This window comes from Globicephala melas, chromosome 19 (genome assembly GCF_963455315.2).
Source record: "Globicephala melas chromosome 19, mGloMel1.2, whole genome shotgun sequence".
In the NCBI taxonomy this organism is placed as follows: Eukaryota; Metazoa; Chordata; class Mammalia; order Artiodactyla; family Delphinidae; genus Globicephala; species Globicephala melas.
Window position 1 is genome coordinate 35,850,247 of NC_083332.1, and position 17,852 is coordinate 35,868,098.

At 52.9% G+C, this 17,852-nt stretch overlaps 2 protein-coding genes across 2 annotated transcripts in view; one reads left to right on the plus strand and one right to left on the minus strand.

Annotated features, from left to right (window-relative positions):
• CNGB1 (cyclic nucleotide gated channel subunit beta 1) overlaps positions 1-17,852 on the minus strand; it is an 89,445-nt gene that overhangs the window by 68,643 nt on the left and 2,950 nt on the right. The window lies entirely within an intron of this gene.
• Positions 5,337-11,886, plus strand: SPMIP8 (sperm microtubule inner protein 8). The gene is given in 8 exon segments (XM_070044295.1): positions 5,337-5,574; positions 8,928-8,989; positions 9,215-9,389; positions 9,819-9,880; positions 10,007-10,064; positions 10,067-10,157; positions 10,511-10,543; positions 11,682-11,886. Coding segments are annotated over 8 exon segments (738 nt in total). The 5' UTR covers positions 5,337-5,351; the 3' UTR covers positions 11,716-11,886.

A 17,852-nucleotide genomic window follows, 5' to 3' on the forward strand; every position in this document is an offset into this window, starting at 1 on the left:
GTTTCCAGCCTTGCCGGGTTCTCCATGTCTAAATGGCTTGATGGGAGGAGAGCACGGAGGGAGTCTCATCAGGGGTCCCACGGAGCCGCGACCTCACCCTGAGTTACCTGCTCAGATGCCGTCCACCAGCCAGGAATTGCCTCTTCCTGCCTCTCTCAGCTGGCCTCTCAGACACAGAGGGGATTAATTGGCAGCAGCCGGGCCGGCCCGTATGCAAAGGATTAGGAGGTTCTAAAGAGGGTGGGGAGGTGGCAGTGGAAGAGACGAGATTGATGAGGAGGGAGCCGGCAGAAAACCCCAGGGGCCACCGGAATCGGCCCCGGGGAAGGAGCCCTACATGGCCCTGGTTTGGGGCACCATGAGCTGCCAGGGGACCTGGTTCCCTGCATACCCTGGCCAACCCACAGAGTGGCTGGTGGGAGGATAAGAGCTTGGAGTCCCCAGGTGATTCTGGGAGACTCCTCAAGGTAGCAGGGGCCTGTCAACTCAGTCAGCAGTGGCAGGAGGCACATTCCAGCTCTCCAGCCCCAGTGCAGGGACTCAAGCAGAGTCCCTCTGTCTCAGAATCTTCTGCAGCTTGGGCAGGGCCTCAGTACCCCCTGCCTTGGGCTCCACCAGAATGGCTGTGGTCCCAGGGCTGGGCCTTTAGGGAAGGCCCGAGGACGGATAGATGACTGACTGCATCCAAGCCGGCCTCCTGAACTGAGGTCGAACCCTGGAGGGGGATGGCGATCTCAGGGGAGAGCGGGAGAGGGACAGAGGCCCAGCACAAAGGGGCTCAGTGAGGTGGCAGGACCTGGGTGGGGGCAGGGCAGTGGGCTGTTTAGCAAAGGGGCAGGGGATTGACTTGCTCAGCTACAACATTTCTCGACCTTGCCTATGTGTCAGGCAGACTGCCAGCCTTGGCACATTGAGAAGGACAGAAATAGGACCTGCCCTCACGGGGCTTACGTTCCAATGGAAGATTCAGAAGTAAAAAAGATTAACGATGGACTTAAAAATATTGCAGATATGCTGAGTGCCGTGAAAGAAACACACAGGGCAGAGACGTGTGTGAGGTGGTGGGAAGTGGGAGTGGGCACAGGTGCCTCTATGAAGAGGGACATATTTGAGCTGAGACATAAGATCTGAGTGAATGGTGTTCCAGGCAAGGGTAAATAAAGGTCCTGAGGCTGGAATGAGCTTGGATGCCCCTGAGAGACAGAGAGGGGCCCAGGGGCTTAGTGGGTGTAGGGGGGAGTGGTGGGAGATGAGGTCCAGGACAGATCAGGTAGGGCTTGTAAGCCACGGTCGGAAGATTGGGTTTTAGCTGATGGCCCATGGAAGCCCATGATGGTTTAGAACAGGAGCCGGACACCACCTGTGCAGCTGTTTTGTAGTGGGCAGGTGTGGAAGCAAGGCACTAGTCAGGAGGTAGCGGTGGAACAAACCAGTGTGTGACTGGACGACCCCTGTCCTCTCCTTCCTCTGCAGAACCTCTGATATGCAACCACCCCCAAGGCAACTGGTGTGGGAGAACGTTCTTTCTGCCGTGCTCTGTCGATACGCCAGGCTGCTGGGGATCAGCGCTCCTCCCCATGGCACCTGCAGCCAGAGAGGACAGTGAGTTCTACTGCTCTGCCTGGGTGTGCAAGTGACGGCCAGCGTCATCGGTGATGCTCACCCTTGCCTCTAGCTCGACGGAGGCCAGTGCAGAGATGACGAGGCTTGGACCGAGCAAGTGGCAGGAGAGAGAAAAGGGGAGGGGAGGGAAAAGGGAGGTGTTGAGGGTGTTCAGCTTAGGCAGCTGGCAGGTGGTGCCGTTTACTGAAAAGAGGGAGCCTGGGGCTGTGGCGTGGAAGAGTCTGGGGGGCTCTACTTCGTTGAGCTCTACTTCGTTGTCTGAGAGACATCTGAGTGGAAATGTGCACCAGGTGGTGAGAGGTGTGTTTTGCGGGGTGGGGACTGTCTGGAGTCTGGGAGAGGTGGACAACTGGAGATGGAAACTTCGGAGGCATCAGCTCAGCTTGTAGATGATGCTTAAAGCCACAGGACTCATTGAATCAAAAGTAAAGAAGAGAAGGACCAGAGATGATGCCTGGAGCACACTGGCACATTTCGAAGTTGGGAAAAGGAGGAGGAGCTAGGAAAGGAGACTGAAAGAGCTGCTGGTGGGGTAGGGGAAGAGCCAGGAAGCCGGGTTTGCTGCACCCAAGACGGCTGAGTGTGTTGGGGGAGGATTGGCCACATGGGACCACCGTGTGAGCGGAGGCTGACCTGTGCCCCAAGGCTCGGCAACCTGGGGGCATGGAGACCGGCCAGTGGTCAGAGTCACGTGGGCCTGGCTGAAGAGGAATGAGCTCTAGGGTGAGGCAAATGAACGAACCTCAGCTCCACCCCCGTTGGATGACTCTCGTGTGCATATATACGGAGGGAAAGAAGCCAGACTGAAAGGACCCCAATGGCCCATGCGTACAAAGCTCAAATAGGGCACAATTAGCCTGTCTTATCTATGGCTGCAAACATAGGTAGTAAAATTATAAAGAAAAGCAGTGGTTATACTACACGGCTAGGAGAGTGGTTACCTCTTGCAGGAGGTGGGACTGAGAAGGGGTATGCGGAAGCTTCTAGGGGCTGGCGGGGTCCTAACTTGCTTTCTTTAGCTGACATCAATTTTTTAAAACAACGTTATTGTCATGTAATTTGTATGCTGTAAAATTCACCAGTTTTAAGGGTACAACTCAATGATTTCTAGTAAATTTACTGAGCTATGCAATATCTAGTTTCAGAACATTTCCATCAGCCTAGTAAGATCCCTCATGCTGGTTAGAATCACTCCCCATTCCCCAGCCTCAGGCAACCACTAATCTGCTTTCTGTCTCTAAACATGTGCCTTTTCTAGACATTCTATATAAATGGAGCATATAATATGTGGAGTGTTTCTGTGTCTGGTTTCTTTCATTTAGCATAATGTTTTGATGATCATCTACATTGTAGCACGTATCCATAATTCATTTCTTTTTAATTCCCAAGAGTATTCCATGGCATACTGTCGGTTTCCATGGCATAGATATATTAGAGTCTGTTTACCCATCCGCTAGTCAATGGACACTTAAGTTGTTTCCCCCTTTTGGCTATTATAAATAATGCTGCTATGAACATCTGCATGCAAGTCTTTGTGTGGACATATATCTTCATGTCTCTTGGGAAGATTCCCAGGGGTAGAATTGCTGGGTCATATGGTAAATTTATGTTTCACTTTTTAAGAAACTGTTACACTGTTTTGCAAAGTAATACCCATGTCTTGACCTGACTGGTAGTTACACAGGGTCTCACTTTATAAAATTATGAGTTACATTATATATTTATGCACTTTCTGGATTTTGTTGTATTTTTAACTTTAAAAGAGTTAAAAAAAAATTGCGATGGGGTGGTGAATGAAGTCCAGGTAAAGTTTTCTTTAAGGGGTGGGACTTGGGGACGCTGCTCTGGGGCTGGATGGGGCACTGGAGGAGAAGCAAATAGGGAGCCAAATCCTACTTGAATCTCACAGTAGGGGTGCCCGGGCCCAGCAGGCTCAGCACTTGGGCAGGTGTATGCAAAAGCACGTGCCAAGATATGCAAATAAGTTAAGAGTCTCCCCAGGGTTTCCTCACGGGGATGGGGGGACAGGGTCCACCTCCAGTGGTTCTTTTTTTTTTTTTTGGCCTCCCTGCGAGCCTTGTGGGATCTTAGTCCCCTGCCCAGGGATTGAACCCCGGACCACGGCAGTGAAAGCGCTTAGTCCGAACTACTGGACCGCCAGGGAAGTCCCCCGGTGGTTCTGACCTTGATGGTGGTCAGGCCCCAGGGCTTCAGGGTGCTGGGCTTAGGACCTCATGACCTCGCTTTTTTGGGAAGGTGGGAGGGAGGCTGCAGGCCTGCAGGGAGAGTATCACCTGCTAATCCCTGTCCTGCTGAGGCCACCACTCTCCCTGATCCCCTTATGCTGACCCTGGATCCTGGAAGCCACTAATCGCCACCTCTGGAGACTCAAGGACTGGCAGGCAGGGCAGTGCCCTCTTCCGTGAGGCTTGTGAGGAGGGGAGCAAGTGTCCGTGAGCCCTGCCAGCTCACAGGCACTCCTCCCGGCAGGGCCGGGGGCCCTTGCCTAACACAGATGGGAGCTTTGAGGCCCAGAGACAGACAGTAAGTAGTATAGGGTCACACAGCCTGCCCTGGCCGGCCCTGGCCAGCCCTGGCATGGCCACCCCCAGGGAGACCCAGCTCCTTGTCTGATTTTCCCAACATGCCCAGCTGGTGTGAGGCCTGGGAGACAGCATCCTTCAGGAAGGCTGAAAGAGGGGGCCAGTGCAAGGACCCCTGGCAGCAGGCTCTTCTCCTCGGAGCCTCCGGTTGTCATGGTTGCCGAGGAGCTGGTGCCCTCACAATCAGGTTGCAATGGGCGTTGTCTCCGCAGAATGTCCCTTTATTCTCCTACTGCCTCATAAGGCACTGGGCCTCGGCCCATCTCCCTGCCTCTTTTCCCCATTGAGCAGTCGGAAGAGCGGAAAATCCCTGTAAGCCTGTGCACCTGGGGCCCATAGCCTGCAGGTGAGGTACCACTGTGGCGGACCAGGAGCAGGGAGCCCTCCCTCCCCTCTACCCCCACTTCCCACTTCCCTGTCCCTTCCCCACGAAGGCCCAGCCTTCGAGCCGGCTTCCCCATCTGGTCGCCATGCCCTCTCTGTGCTCCCCCATGGCCCAAGGTCCTCTCTCCACCTGCCCACCTCCCTACCACCTCCATCTCTCACCTCCAACTGGGGTCAGGAAGAAAGCAACGGGACTCAACAAGTTCTCACTAAAGTTTAAATGACTCAAAGGCTCTGGGAATATCCACTTTTTAAAACGAAGCACTGGGGAACCAGCCATATTTTTTCTAGTTCCTGTCTATCAGGTCTCTCCCCTTATTTAAAACCTTTCTATGTCTCCCTGTAGAATGTTGAGTAAATGCCAGATACCTTAGCTAAGGCCAGAAGCCCATAATTAATTACCCAGAGGCAGACTGAGCTCAACTGTGAATCCACTTGCTGCTGCTGCCGCTTCCTGCTCATTACTGAAGAACAGACACAAATGGCATCTCTTTTTAGACCATTCGCTGAATCCTCCAGCCTCCTCAGACACACATCCCCTGTACTGACCTCTGCCGAGGTCCTCAGCACATCCCGTGTGTGTGTGTGTGTGTGTGTATTTGAGCGGCCCTGAACCCACCATAGCTCCTGGCACACAGTAGGTGGTCAGTACCTGTTGGACGAGTAGACAAATTGGTACTGGCCAAGGTTGTGTTCCCACACAGAAGGGTGTCTGGTTGGGGTGTCTCTGCCCCCCCAGCCATGGCCTGCATCATCAACCTGGTGCCCTGGGAGGACGGTTCCACCCATGTGTACGCATCCCCGGCCACCCTGCTGCCCGTGGCACGGCGGCGCAACAAGCTGGCCGGCGTGAAGCAGCAGCTCTACCACCCAGCCCTGCCCAGCCTGCGCCGCATGGACATGGACTCCGTCAGGGCCTGCCTTTCCGACGAGCACTGCCAGTCCACCACCTACTGCAGCAAAGGTCAGGCCACCTGGCCACCACCAGCCCCTTCGGGCCTTCGGGGATGGCATGGGTGGTTTGGAGGAGAGAGATCTCGGAGGGAGAAACCATGAGTGGCAGGTGAAAGGGGTAAAGGGAGTCGCCCCAGCTCTGCTCCTCCCTGTCTGGGTATCCTCCAGGTCTGAGCCTCTGTTTCCTTATCAGTAAAATGGGGATGCTGACAGTGCCGGCCTGTCAGGGCTATTTTGAGATTAAAATGAGATAAGGCATGAAAAGCACTTGGAGTAGTGCCTGGCACGTAATATGTGCTCAACAATAATGTTAGTATTATTAATGGAGAGGGAACTGTGCAGAGGCCAACAGTTGCAGGAGGAGGAGGAATAATAATAGCAATAATAACAACTTCTGCCCAATCATCTCTCCCTTTGAAAAAGGAAGAGAAAGACACCTGTCATGAAAGAGAGGTGGACATGGGAGCCTTTGGGGTAAAAGGCCACACGGGGCTAAGGAAGAACACTTCATCGATTGAGAAGCTTGGGGATGGAGATAGCGGTGCCACACAGACACCCACACTCACTCATTCCAGCACATTTATTAACTGCTTGCTTTGTGCCTGACACTGTGCCTGGAACAAAGGCGCTCCAGCTAGCGGGAACAGCACCTGCAGAGGCCTGGAGGGGAAAAGCTGCGTGAGGTGTTGGTGAACTTGAGGGGCGTGCTTAGGTGGGAGGATAAGGAGTGCGGGGGCAGCAGGAGCTGTGGCTGAGGAGGAGGACACAGCTCAGGGAGGGCTAATCTCAGGGGTCTGGGCTTCCTGGGGAGGTAGATGAGAACCTCTGAAGACTTTAAGAAGGAAGGAGGTCCGAGCATTGGGGCCGTGGGGAGTGGGTGACCCAGAGAGACTAGAAGCGGATGATGGGGGGGAGGGTGAGTGATTAGGACACTGGGAGGGACCACAGTCTTCAGGAAGTAGTGATAGTGTCTGGCCACAGGGGAGGGATTTGGAAGGTATTTAGGAGATAAAGTAACACGATTTGTACCAGTGTGGGTAGAGGGGCAAGAGTGAGGAGTCCAGGGTGATACCCAGGTTCAGACCCCGGTGGCAGGTGGAGTGAGGGTGTCAGAGACTATAGGGAGATCTCCAGAGGCCCCACAGAGACCCCTGCAGGGCCAGGATGGGAAACACAAATACAGGAAGTGGGTGGGGACGCAGTGGGGGGAAGGGGTGAAAGGTGAGGTGGAGTCCCAACACCCCCCTCCAAAGGGGAGCAGCTATGGGGTCCTGCTGATACTGTGTGGGAAAGGTCAGCACAGTTCTACCAATTTCCTGGCTTCCAGGAGAGGCCAAGAGTCTCGATTTTTAGGGAGAGCTCTTGATTATTGCAAGTATGTTTTTAATAAAAGCAATGGAGTCACAGTTTCAAAATTCAAAATGCTGTAACAATGTACATTTTAAAAATTCTCACTCCTCCCCCGCCATCCCCACTTACAGGTAACCACTCTGAGCTCCTGCTGAATCCTTCCATTGTTTACTACTGTAAATACAACCTATTCTCTTCCTCCCCAACTTTTTTTATTAGGAACATATTCAAACATAGAGGAAGGTTGAAAGACTAATACTATGAACATTCATTACCTTCCACCTGCTTCAATTAATGTTTTGACACATTTGTTTTCATTCTCTCTCTCTCTCTCTCTCTCTCTCTCACACACACACACACACACACACACACACACACACAGACACACACACACACACTTTAGCAAGCAGTTCCCAATGATAGAAACACCTCAATACCATTATCACATCTAGGAAAGTTAAAAATAATTCCCTAATATCTAATATTCAGTCCATATTAAAACATCCCCAGTTTTCCCCAAGATGTCCTTTATAGCTGTCAAAAAACTTTTGGAACCAGGATTCAATCTAGGATTGCACCTTGTAATTTGTTGTCATGTCTCTTGGATCTTAGTCTAAAACAGTCTACCCACTTTCCCTTTTTCCCTCATAATATTAACTTTTTAAAGAGTACAAAACAGTTTTATTGTAGAGGAGTCCTACACTGTGAATTTGAGTGACTGTTTCTTTATGGTGTTGTCTACCTTGATAGTCTATTTTCTGGGAAATAGAAGACAGATGTAGAAGCTTGATTGTAGAAGGTTTCACAGGTGTTGGAGGCCATATTTGCCATGATGGCTCAGAAGGAGGCACATAATGTCATTATCCCACTATTCATGATGCTACGTTTGATGACTTGGTTAGGTGATGACCTGAATCTATATTCTTCTTTGCCTCCAATCGTCTCAATTTTAGGCTTTAAAGCCATATAAAGGCATATACTCTTCTGCACCTTGGAAGGGTTTGAATCAAGAACTTCCTCTACTGATTTTTAATCAAGGCATAGTGAGGATGTATCATAGTTTATTTAACCAGTCCATTAATGACAGACTCTTGAGTTATTTCCAATCATTTTCTATTGCAAACTATGCTGAAATGGGTAAACTTTCTACCCACATCATTTCCCAGTTGTGCAACTGTGAAGTAGGATAAATTCCCAGAAGTGGGACTATAGGGTCAAAAGGTATGTGTATTTATAATTCCAATAGATAATGCCAATTTCTTTCAGTAGACTCGAATCAATTTATACCCCCCCCCCCCGCTGGCAACATATGGCAATGGCCCTGTTTCTGATAACTGCACTAACTTTTGGATTCTTTCCAATCTGATATGAAAAATTGGTATCAATGTAGTTTGAATATGCATGCATCTTATTATGAATGAAGCTGAGTGTCTTTTCATAGTTTAGGGACCATTTGTATTTCTTGTGTCTGTGTGTGAACTACCTGTGCAGACTGTTTACCTATTTTTCTTTTTTTCTCTTTTTCTTCTATTTTGTTTTATTTTATTCTATTTTGTCTTGATTTATAGGAATTCTTTCAATATTAGGGAAATTGCACCTTATCTACAAAATAAATGGAAATATTCTTTTCCCATTTGTCTTTTGACTTTCCTTATGTTTCCTTATGTTGCCATGCAGAAGTTTATTTCTATGTAGTCCAAGTTATCAACATTTTCTTTAGGCTACCTGATTTTGAATTAGAGTTGGTAAGGCCTCCCCCACCCTAAGGTTATAAAGAAATTTATCCATGTTTTCTTCTAGTACATCTATGGTTTCATTATTTTACATTGAAATTTTTTATCTATTTGGAGTTTGTTTTGTTGAATGGGGTGTGTTAAGTAAAAATCCACTTGATCTTAGATTTTTTTTAAGTTGTCAAGTATTTCAAAAACCTTTTAAAGCAGTGTGGACCAAACCTCTCCTGTGTGGGCCTGTGACCACTGGTGGACTCCTCCCTTTCTCATTCTCCTTTAGATGACTTTGACAATGCCTACTTCACACTCCTCAGTGTCCCCAACAAATCCCTGCAGTGCTTGGTGAGTGTCCTTTGCCCCTGGCCCTGGGTTTGCTCTGGGGACCTGAAGGTCCCGCGTGCACCCAGCCCCAAGCACCTCGAATGCTGGGCTCTACTCCCACGCACTTCCTCAGCTACCAGCTTGGGACCCTACCCCCTTCGCATCTCCTTCAGGGGCTTCAGGAACCCCCTGGATCAGATGGTTCAAGTGCCTCCCCCCGCGCCCTGACTCCCTTCGTCCTGGCAGGACATCACGGCGACCAGCCAGAGGCTCCGAAATAGGTGCCGCGAGGGAAAGCTGGCGCCCATCGCACCGGGCATCAACAGGGTCGACTGGCCCACCTTCACGCGCGCCATCGAGGACTGGTCCCGCTTCGTGTCCTCTGCCGGCGAATGCAAGTTGCCCTGCCCGAGCAAGAAGGGTCAGTCCACCGGCGGGCAGGATGCCTTAGTGTGGGAGAGACAACTGGGCCGCTGGGTCCCTAGAGCCCTGACCCCGAGCGCTGACCGCGGGCGGGAGTCTTCGGGGGTGGGCTCTGACAAAGACAGGTCTAGGAGACAGGAGCAGCTGGGGCACTCAAGAGCGGGCTGGACCCAGACAGATTGAGGTTCATAGAGACAGGGCTTGTCCTGGGGAGGGGGCGGGGCCAGGTCCGAGCCAGTGGGAGCCAGTGTGGTGGAGGTGGAGGGCAGGGTTGGTTCTGGGACTGACGGAGCTTAGTCCGGAGGGGGGACTGGTTCTAGGAGCAGGCGTGGGCGTGGCTTGATCTAGGGGCGGGGCTCAGGTAAGAGTAGGGGCGGGGCTTGCTCTGGGCTGGCCGGGGTGCCAGATGTGGGCGCTCTCTCCGCAGTCGAGAGTTTCAGCGGCAATGCGGTGCGGTACTTGAAGCCGGAGGTGACCCAGAACTGGCGGGTAGGTAGGCGCACTGCTCCGTCCCTGGCGGGGCAGGGGTGGGAGAGAAGCGGCTAACACGGGGTCGGGGAGGGGGAGAGGAGACCGAGAGTAAGGTCTCCCAGTGCCCAGGGCCAAGATCCCCAGCAGAGAGTGCTGTGCGGGGCCTCGGCGGGGGAGTCCGTGTCCCCTCTACTCAGTGGACCCCCCCGCATTCCTCTGGCCCGCCCCAGTTCTGTCTTAACCAGAATCCCAGCCTGGATCGCTATGGACAGAAGCCCCTGCCTTTCGACTCCCTGTAAGTGACCCCACAGACCCCGGGGGCCCCATACCTGGCGGAAGGAGAATGGGGTCTTGGCTGCTTTCACCACCGCATACCTAGTGGCCCTTGAAAATGTGAGACCTAGGAAGAATTGATTGGCTCCAAAACACCACAAGAAAATTGCGATTTCAAAATGACTAAATATTTAATTCCTACCAAACGGAACATCCTGTCATCCAGTCCCTAGCAACTCCACCTTTCAGAGTGGAGGAGTTAAGGTGGGGCGAAGGTGCAGTGTAATCTTGGTGGGATGGCGCCTGCCGATGTGTTTGTTCCCAGAAAGGGTCACCCTTCCTCACCTCGGCCTCACCCTCCTCTCTCTTTTGCAGGAATGCTATCCGACGCTTCGGTTCGATCTACAGGTAGGGCTCCAACTGCAGTGGGGGGGGCGGGGCGGGTGGGAAATGACCCAGACCCCACCCCACATTTGGCCACGCCCCCCAGTCGGGCAGCGCGCGGGCCCTCGTGAGGGAGGCGCCAGAGGATTGGTACCCTCCCGGATGATGTCAGGGGGGCGCGAAGGTCTTCCGCTGGAGAGATCTTCGCCAGGCAAAAGTGCAGCCCACTGGGAGATGGAGGGAGTAGAGTGCCTTTCCCTCCCGATTTGGCCCAGAGGAGGCCAAAAGGCAAAGACGGGGGTTAGGGGGATTGGGGGGGCGGGGTTACCTAGGAGAAGAGCAGGGACTGGAAGAGTAAACAGACATATAAGAAATATAATGTAAGGAGCCAAGAATTTGCCTTCCAGGAAGCAGGTGAATTGGTAAGGGCTGGGACAAGTGTTCCCAGGAGAAGAATGCAAGATATTCAAGCACCTTCATAATTTGGCCATCTCCCACCTCTCCAGCCCCATTCCCTACACTTCAGCAGTACCAGACTCCTGCGTGCAACCCAAACCAAGCAACCAAACACTCCATATCTTTGCTTGTGCTGTTTCAGCACCTACGTGATCTTTCTGCCTCTGCCTGGAAAACTCCTCCTTACACTTTAAAGCCCAGCCCAGGTGTCCCATTGTCCTTGAAGTCTTCTCTGACCTTCTGCCTTTCCCCTCCAGCTCCAACCCCCCTCCAGTTGGTCTCCGTATGTGCATCCCTCTCCATCTTAGAGCACACAAGCTATTGCATTATAATTATTGATGAAAGTTTGCCTTCTCTCACCCACCCTGTGCACACACAAGGGAAAGCTTTTTTTTTTTTTAACTACTATATAATGCCTGCCAGAGTAGGCTCACTAAATGATTGAAAAGTGAGTAAAGCTCACGGGAGATAAAGATGAGGCAAACTGGAAGTGGGGCTCGAAAGTCAAACAGACCAGCCAAAAATATATTAAAGGTAATAGGGAGCCATTGAGGGCTCTTGAGCCATAGAGAGACAGGACAGAAGCTGTGTTTTCAGAGCCTCGAGGGCAGGAAGGTGGGTTTGGTGGGGAAGGCCTAGAGAAGGACAGCCTGATTTTTCCCCAGGACATCCTAGAGGCCCCCACCTCACCTGTTTCTTTCCACAGTCGTGTCAACTACCTGATGACCCCCTGGCGTTGATCTGTGAAAAGGAGGCCGATCCCCAGGCTGCCGAACCATGCCACCTCAGGGTCCCCAGCAGGACAGAGGGTGTATGGTGGCAGCACCGATCTCCCTAAGAGTTTAGCCTGACTGGAAATAAACCTTATGCTCCATAAGAGGCACCACACCCGTGTGTGTGTGTGTGTGTGTGTGTGTGTGTGTGTGTGTGTGTGTGTGTGTGTGTGTGTGTGTGTGTGTGTGGTGCAGGGGCTGGGGGAGGGTCAGGACCTCAGGACCTCAGGATGTCTTGCCCTTACCTGCCTCCTGCCAACTCCTGGAGGACTGGTGGCGGTGGGGGGAGTTGGGAAAGATGTCTGGTGACCCCAGGTAGAGAATTAGGGTCTAGGCCCCAGGGCCCCGCCAGGGATGAGGTACAGAGGCAGGCCTGCCTGAGAATTAGTTTTCCTTTGTGACCCCGTTCCCCTGCTCATAACCCTACAACAAAGCCCCTTCCACCTCAGACTCTGAACTTGAGCCCTAAAGAGAAAAGAGGGGGCTCGAAAGGGATTTTAGACACCTCTCTCAGAAGCCCTTGCCATCCCAGTGTGTGCTGGGGGCCTCCCTGGGCCCAGGGTTCCCCTGAAGAAGTGGAATCAGGCCCTGGAGGGTTGGCCTATGGTCTCTATTCCCTGTGAAGCAACTGAGTGTGGAAGTAAGATGAGGTGCCCAAGCCCACTCAGAGAAGAAAGTTTCCTCTCCCCAAAGCACCGCCAATGAACATACCATGTAAGCAAAAAGTTATCTGCTCTATTCACATAGCTTCAGGACTAGCCCTCATCTGCCTACCAACCTACAGAAAGGAGGCCTGATGTGCTGGGGACAGCCGTGGGGCTCCTGCGCCAGGTCCAGAATAACCCTGCTCAAAGTTTTGGGCTAAAGAAGAGTGTCTCGGCGTGGCTGGGTGTTAGAGCCGCCAGCATCAGCATTTAGCTCCAGGACCTTCCAAATACCATCCCACCTGTGGCCAGTCTGCAAGGACAGACCCAGATCAGGGTAAATAGCCACCAAGCTCAAGAACTGTTTGAACAGGACTTCTGGTGCTAGGATCTGAGGCCTCAGGGATCCACGAACCCTCTGAAATCATGTGCAAAACTGTGGGTCCACCCACATGTGCATTTTCCATGGAAAGTCTCCTTGTTTTCATCTGATTCTCAGGCGAGTCAGTGCCCACAAAGGTTAGGAAACCCTGACTTACATCCTCCTCATCCCCTTCCACTAATATTTACTGAGCACCTAGTGGATGCAAGCCTGGTCTCAGGTGGAAGGAGTTTAAAACAATAATACCAGCCCCTCACCTCTGGACCCTGTGTTATACTGGTTAGAACACATCACCTCCTCCAGGCCTCATACTCCATAAGCACCCAGGAGAGTGAGCAGAACCAAAGCTACTCTACTTCACAGATGGGAAAACTGAGGCCCAGATCAGGGAAAGCCTCCAGCCAAAACCAGAACCCAGGACTCAAATTCAGTCCCAGCACTTGCCACAGTACTCACATATAGTTTGTGCTCAATATTCGTAGAATAAGTTATTTCCCAGAATGGGGGTCTTCTGTTCAACCTTGGGTAATAAACAAGGAAATGAGTTGTTTTGTTGTCTGATATGCAGACAGAGCCTGCCTTACAAATTCGAGGCTGATTTTAATTTCTTTTGGGGGTGGTGTTGGAGATCATCACCCTTATACCGAGGTGAGGGAAGGAGTTTGTCTCTCTGTCCTGAAGTATGGGGCTCTGCTGACAACAGGGCAGGAGACAGGAGCGTGGGGAGGAGGGGATGGGAAGTGGTAAGCAGATCAGAGCCCTTTCCTCCTTGGGGGCCTGTCAAGGAGGTATCCAGCTTCCTGTCATTTCATGCAGGAAGAAGCACTTTCCTCCAAGCCCAGGGGCAGTCCACCTGGATTGAACATTGGGAAGCCATTGGCGAAGGCCCCTGAGGTGTGAGAGCCACATTCTTCAGCCCTGAGTGTCCCCTCCAACATGACAGCTCAGAGAGAAATAGATTTGCCCGAGGCTCATAGCAGAGATGCTGGAGTCCTGGCCTGTGTGAGACTGGGGGCAGTCAGGGAGCTCCAGAGAGCGTGCTGAGATACCAGAGGGAATCAAGCGCCCATGTGTCTTCTCGTGGCCCTGCTTCCTTGACACTGAATAACTGGACAAGTCCCTCTGGGAATTTGGCCCAGCAGACATTCAAGGCCTCGCCAGACCCCATGCTGGGTGCTGGGACACAGACCAGAAGGCTTGCCTGCCTTAGAGGTACTTCTAGTCCAGTAGGAGAGAGGTAAACCCAGCTGATTCAAACCTGAAAGCAGAAGGTGAGAATGTGAGCACACCTAGATCATGTTCCTCAAGCCTAGGAATTTGATTAGGTCCTTCCTCACCAGTTGTACACTGAATCCTAATTTCGTAGATATAAAAATATGTGCCCAAGAATAAAGGAAATACAGAGCAGACGTGCAATAACAAGTCTGATTTAGCATGCACTTGCTATTTTTTACGTGCAAAGGCGATGTATCAATATTAAGCACTTTGCAGTACCCAGGAGGTGGGCAGTTTTAGACCCATTTTACAGATGATGAAATGAACTCAGAAAGGCTAAATGACTGGCCCATGGTCACACAGCTGGTGATTGGCAGAGCTGGGAATTGAAGCCAGCCTGCCTGACCCCCTGAGCCTGTGGCCACCATACTCTACTGCCTTCCTGCTATGAGAGAGATGCACGCCAAGAGTCGGGGGGAAACCAGTGGGGACATTCGACCTGAGCTTAGAGAGAGGAGAAGATGTTCCACCAGAAAGTTCTCTTGGAGTTACTGGCAGTGGCAGAATCTGCAGGTTGAAAATCCCAAGAGATGGAGAGAAGCCACCCAGCCTGGGCCACTGTCTCCCGGCCTGGAAGTTCTCTCAGCCTCAGGGGGCTCTTTGCTCCTCATAGAGAGATCACAGTAGAAATCCTCCCTGTGGCCATTGCCTTGGGGACAGCCCAGCCTCCAGGACTTCCTGGCCTGATCCCAATCCAGTACCCAGGCCCTGGGCCTCCATGCGCTACCCCTACCCACAAAGGCATCACCAGTCTCCTTGCTGTTTCAAACACCCAGGCTCCTGTCTGCCTCCTAACCTTTAGTCAACGCCTTCCTCCCACCTGAAATGCTTTCTCCATCTCTTCCTACCCAAACCTCACCCTTTCTTCCAGGCAGGCCTCTCTCAAATCCTCCCTTCTCCCCAATTCTTCCCCAAGACTATGAGGACAGGAACCGTAGCTGTTTCAGGGGGACTAACTCATAGCCTCTGGCCCACCGTAGGCTCTTAGGAAATACTGCACTCGCCGGCCCCTCTTATCTCTCTAACAGGATCTGGGACTCAGGAATGGGGCCTGGGGCCTCCCAGAACCAACACACGGGCGTGGACTAAATGATACAACTACTACAAAGTAATAGTTGTGTTTATTACAAAGTAACACGCAAAACACATACCCTCACCCTGGGGCTGGCAATGGGGAGGATCAGGAGTGGAGTAAAGGTCCTAGCTCAGGGAGAACGGGGTGAGGGTCGGGGAGGACTCTCACAGGTAATGTTTTGTACTAAATACCAGCAGCTTTGACATTTCTGACCCTACCTTTTGATACATGAAAACCTCAAAACTCTCTCATCTGAAGTTCTACCTTCATGCTCTGCCGCGCCAGCTCAGTGTCTGGCAAACAGCAGGTGCTCAGTGATGCTTATGGATGAACAAAGGCAGGAATGCAGACCCAGAGTGGGGATGGACACACACGCACAGTGCGGAGGGAGACCCCACGGGCCGCAGCCCACCTCCGTCCCTCCCCTCGACCTCCTTTTCAGGGCCCCGAAGGAGGACTGGGCATTCCTGCCAGAATCTGCAAAAATCAATAGCGGGCCAAGGCTTTTCCTGGAGGCATGACCTTCAAGGAACAAAGAAAGCACCGTCTTGAGGATGGGATGCGGAGCTTATCACAGGCCAGCCCGGCCCAGGCGCAGAGGCCTTGGGCAAGTTTCCAAGGCCTGAGCAGTCCATGGTCCTGTCTGGGGCCTGCTCTGGAGGAGGGATGAGGCTGGGGACTGGGAGGTCTGGGGGAGGCTCTCTATGGAGCTGCCTCTGCACAGATGGCAGGACAGAAAACGGAGGCTGCAGTCCCTCAAGGAGCTGAGAGCAGGCCCGAGGGCTGGCTGCCCCCTCTGCCTGCTGGTGAAGAGCTTTCCTGCTTCCATGGCCAGCCCTGGTGCCAGCACCAGTCCCGGCCATTGTTCCCGGCTTCCTGGCCCGCAAAGAGTGGGCTGGAGCCAGAGCCCCGGGCTTCAGTGGCTGAAGCTGGAGGTCTGTGGGCTCAGAGCCCAGGCGGTCCCACCCCGCTGCCTATCCCCCCACCTAGCCAGACCCCACAATGCCAGGCCTCTCTCATCACTAAGCGTACGGCTTTGGGAAGCGCCTGGACTTCTCAAGGATCAGCACAAAACACTTCCTCAGTTCTGCCCTGCCCATCTCATGGAGATGGTATGAGGCTCAGACCAGCTGGTGGATGGGAAAGGTCTTGTGTAGCAGGGTGCGTGTGGGAGAGCCCTGACGCTCAGGTAGGAGAGCTAGGCTGGCTCCCTTCTGCCCCTGACCTCCCAGTCCTCTGCTTTCCTGAGTGGCCACTATGTGGCAAACACTCCACTCAGGTCATTTCATGGGACCCTCACCCTAAGCCCAGAAGAGAGCATTAATGGCTCCATTTCACAGATGAGGAAAATGAGGCCCAAAGAGGTCCAAAAACCTTCCCAAAGCTTGGTGCTGATGAGTGGCAGAGGCGGGACTCCAGCCAGGCCTGACTGTTGTGCTCTTAACTACGACAGCACAGCGCTGCCACAGTGGTTCACAAGCACAGGCTCCACCCCTGGAGAGCAGGGTCCTCTCCCACTGCCCCCCTGGGAGGCCGAGCACAGAGCCAGCCGCACAGTGGGAGTCTGACAGAGCCGTCAAATGATGGGCTCCCTAGGGAAGCTGTCTTTGGTAGCCCAGCTTGCTCTGGCAATGACTTCGAGGACCCAGGAAAAGGGACCCCCATCCCACCCAGCAGTGCCTCTTTCCCCAGGAAGGGGAAATTATTAACTCCAGAGTGTGAATTTATGTCAGCCTCTCGCTCTCGCTCCTCTGGCCCTCATCCACATGTCACCCCTCACCCCAAGGTACCACGTTCTTCCCATCCTGTCAGTGGTTGGGGCAAAGGGAATGATTACCCGGAGATTAAAGGTGATAGTGCTAGTTTGTAGCCCTAGCCACAGCACCTGAAGTTCCCCCATGAAAATTCCATGCTCTAAGAGACGGGGCCTCACATCAGCTATGGGACACAGGAAGCGGTGGGGCTCCTGGGCAGGTAGGTGGGAGAGGTACCTGTGTGTGTGGCCAGGTACAGTGTGTGGCTGCTTAAGCCAGTTTGTGCTGTTCCTGTCACTTACAATCAAGAGAGACCAGAATGAGACAGGTGGGGAGCAGACTGGAGGCCGAGAGAGGCAGGAAGGGGAATAGGGGCCACGGGTTGATCCGGTTACCTTCCCAGAATCAGAGCGACAGGTCTCTAAGGACCCTTAGAGATCAGAGGTCAAGACCTCTGCTTCAGATGGAATCAAGACCCCAAGAGGAACAGGGCCTGCCCGTGATCACTTGTTATCAAAGGTCTAAGACCTGAGCCTGAACACGCAGGCCCCCAGGCCAGGGCTCCATTCATGGCCCTGGTTTTGGCCCAGGTGGGAGCCCCACTGCTTTGTGAGGGGAGGCAAGGTGGGGACAAAGGAAGAAAAAGTCATTGCACCCTCCATGTGGGCCCATCCAGGGCTCCTGTGGCCCCTGGCACACGCAAAACACCATCTGTTCAGGAAGAGCAACCTGAAGCTATAAAGCACCCAACACGTGCCAGTGCTTTCCAGGAGTCTCTGCGAGGTGGGTGGGTTTTGCCTAAGGTCACTGAACTAGAAAGGAAGCCAGGATTCAAGCCGGGCACAGGGACAAGGGGCCCTGGGCGTCCTCGCTGAGAGGTAGACGCTTGCACACGGCTTCTCAAGGGCAGAGTCCTCCTGTGGCCACACGTGGAGGGAGTAAGAGGACCATGGGGTCCTGATCACATCCGGGGT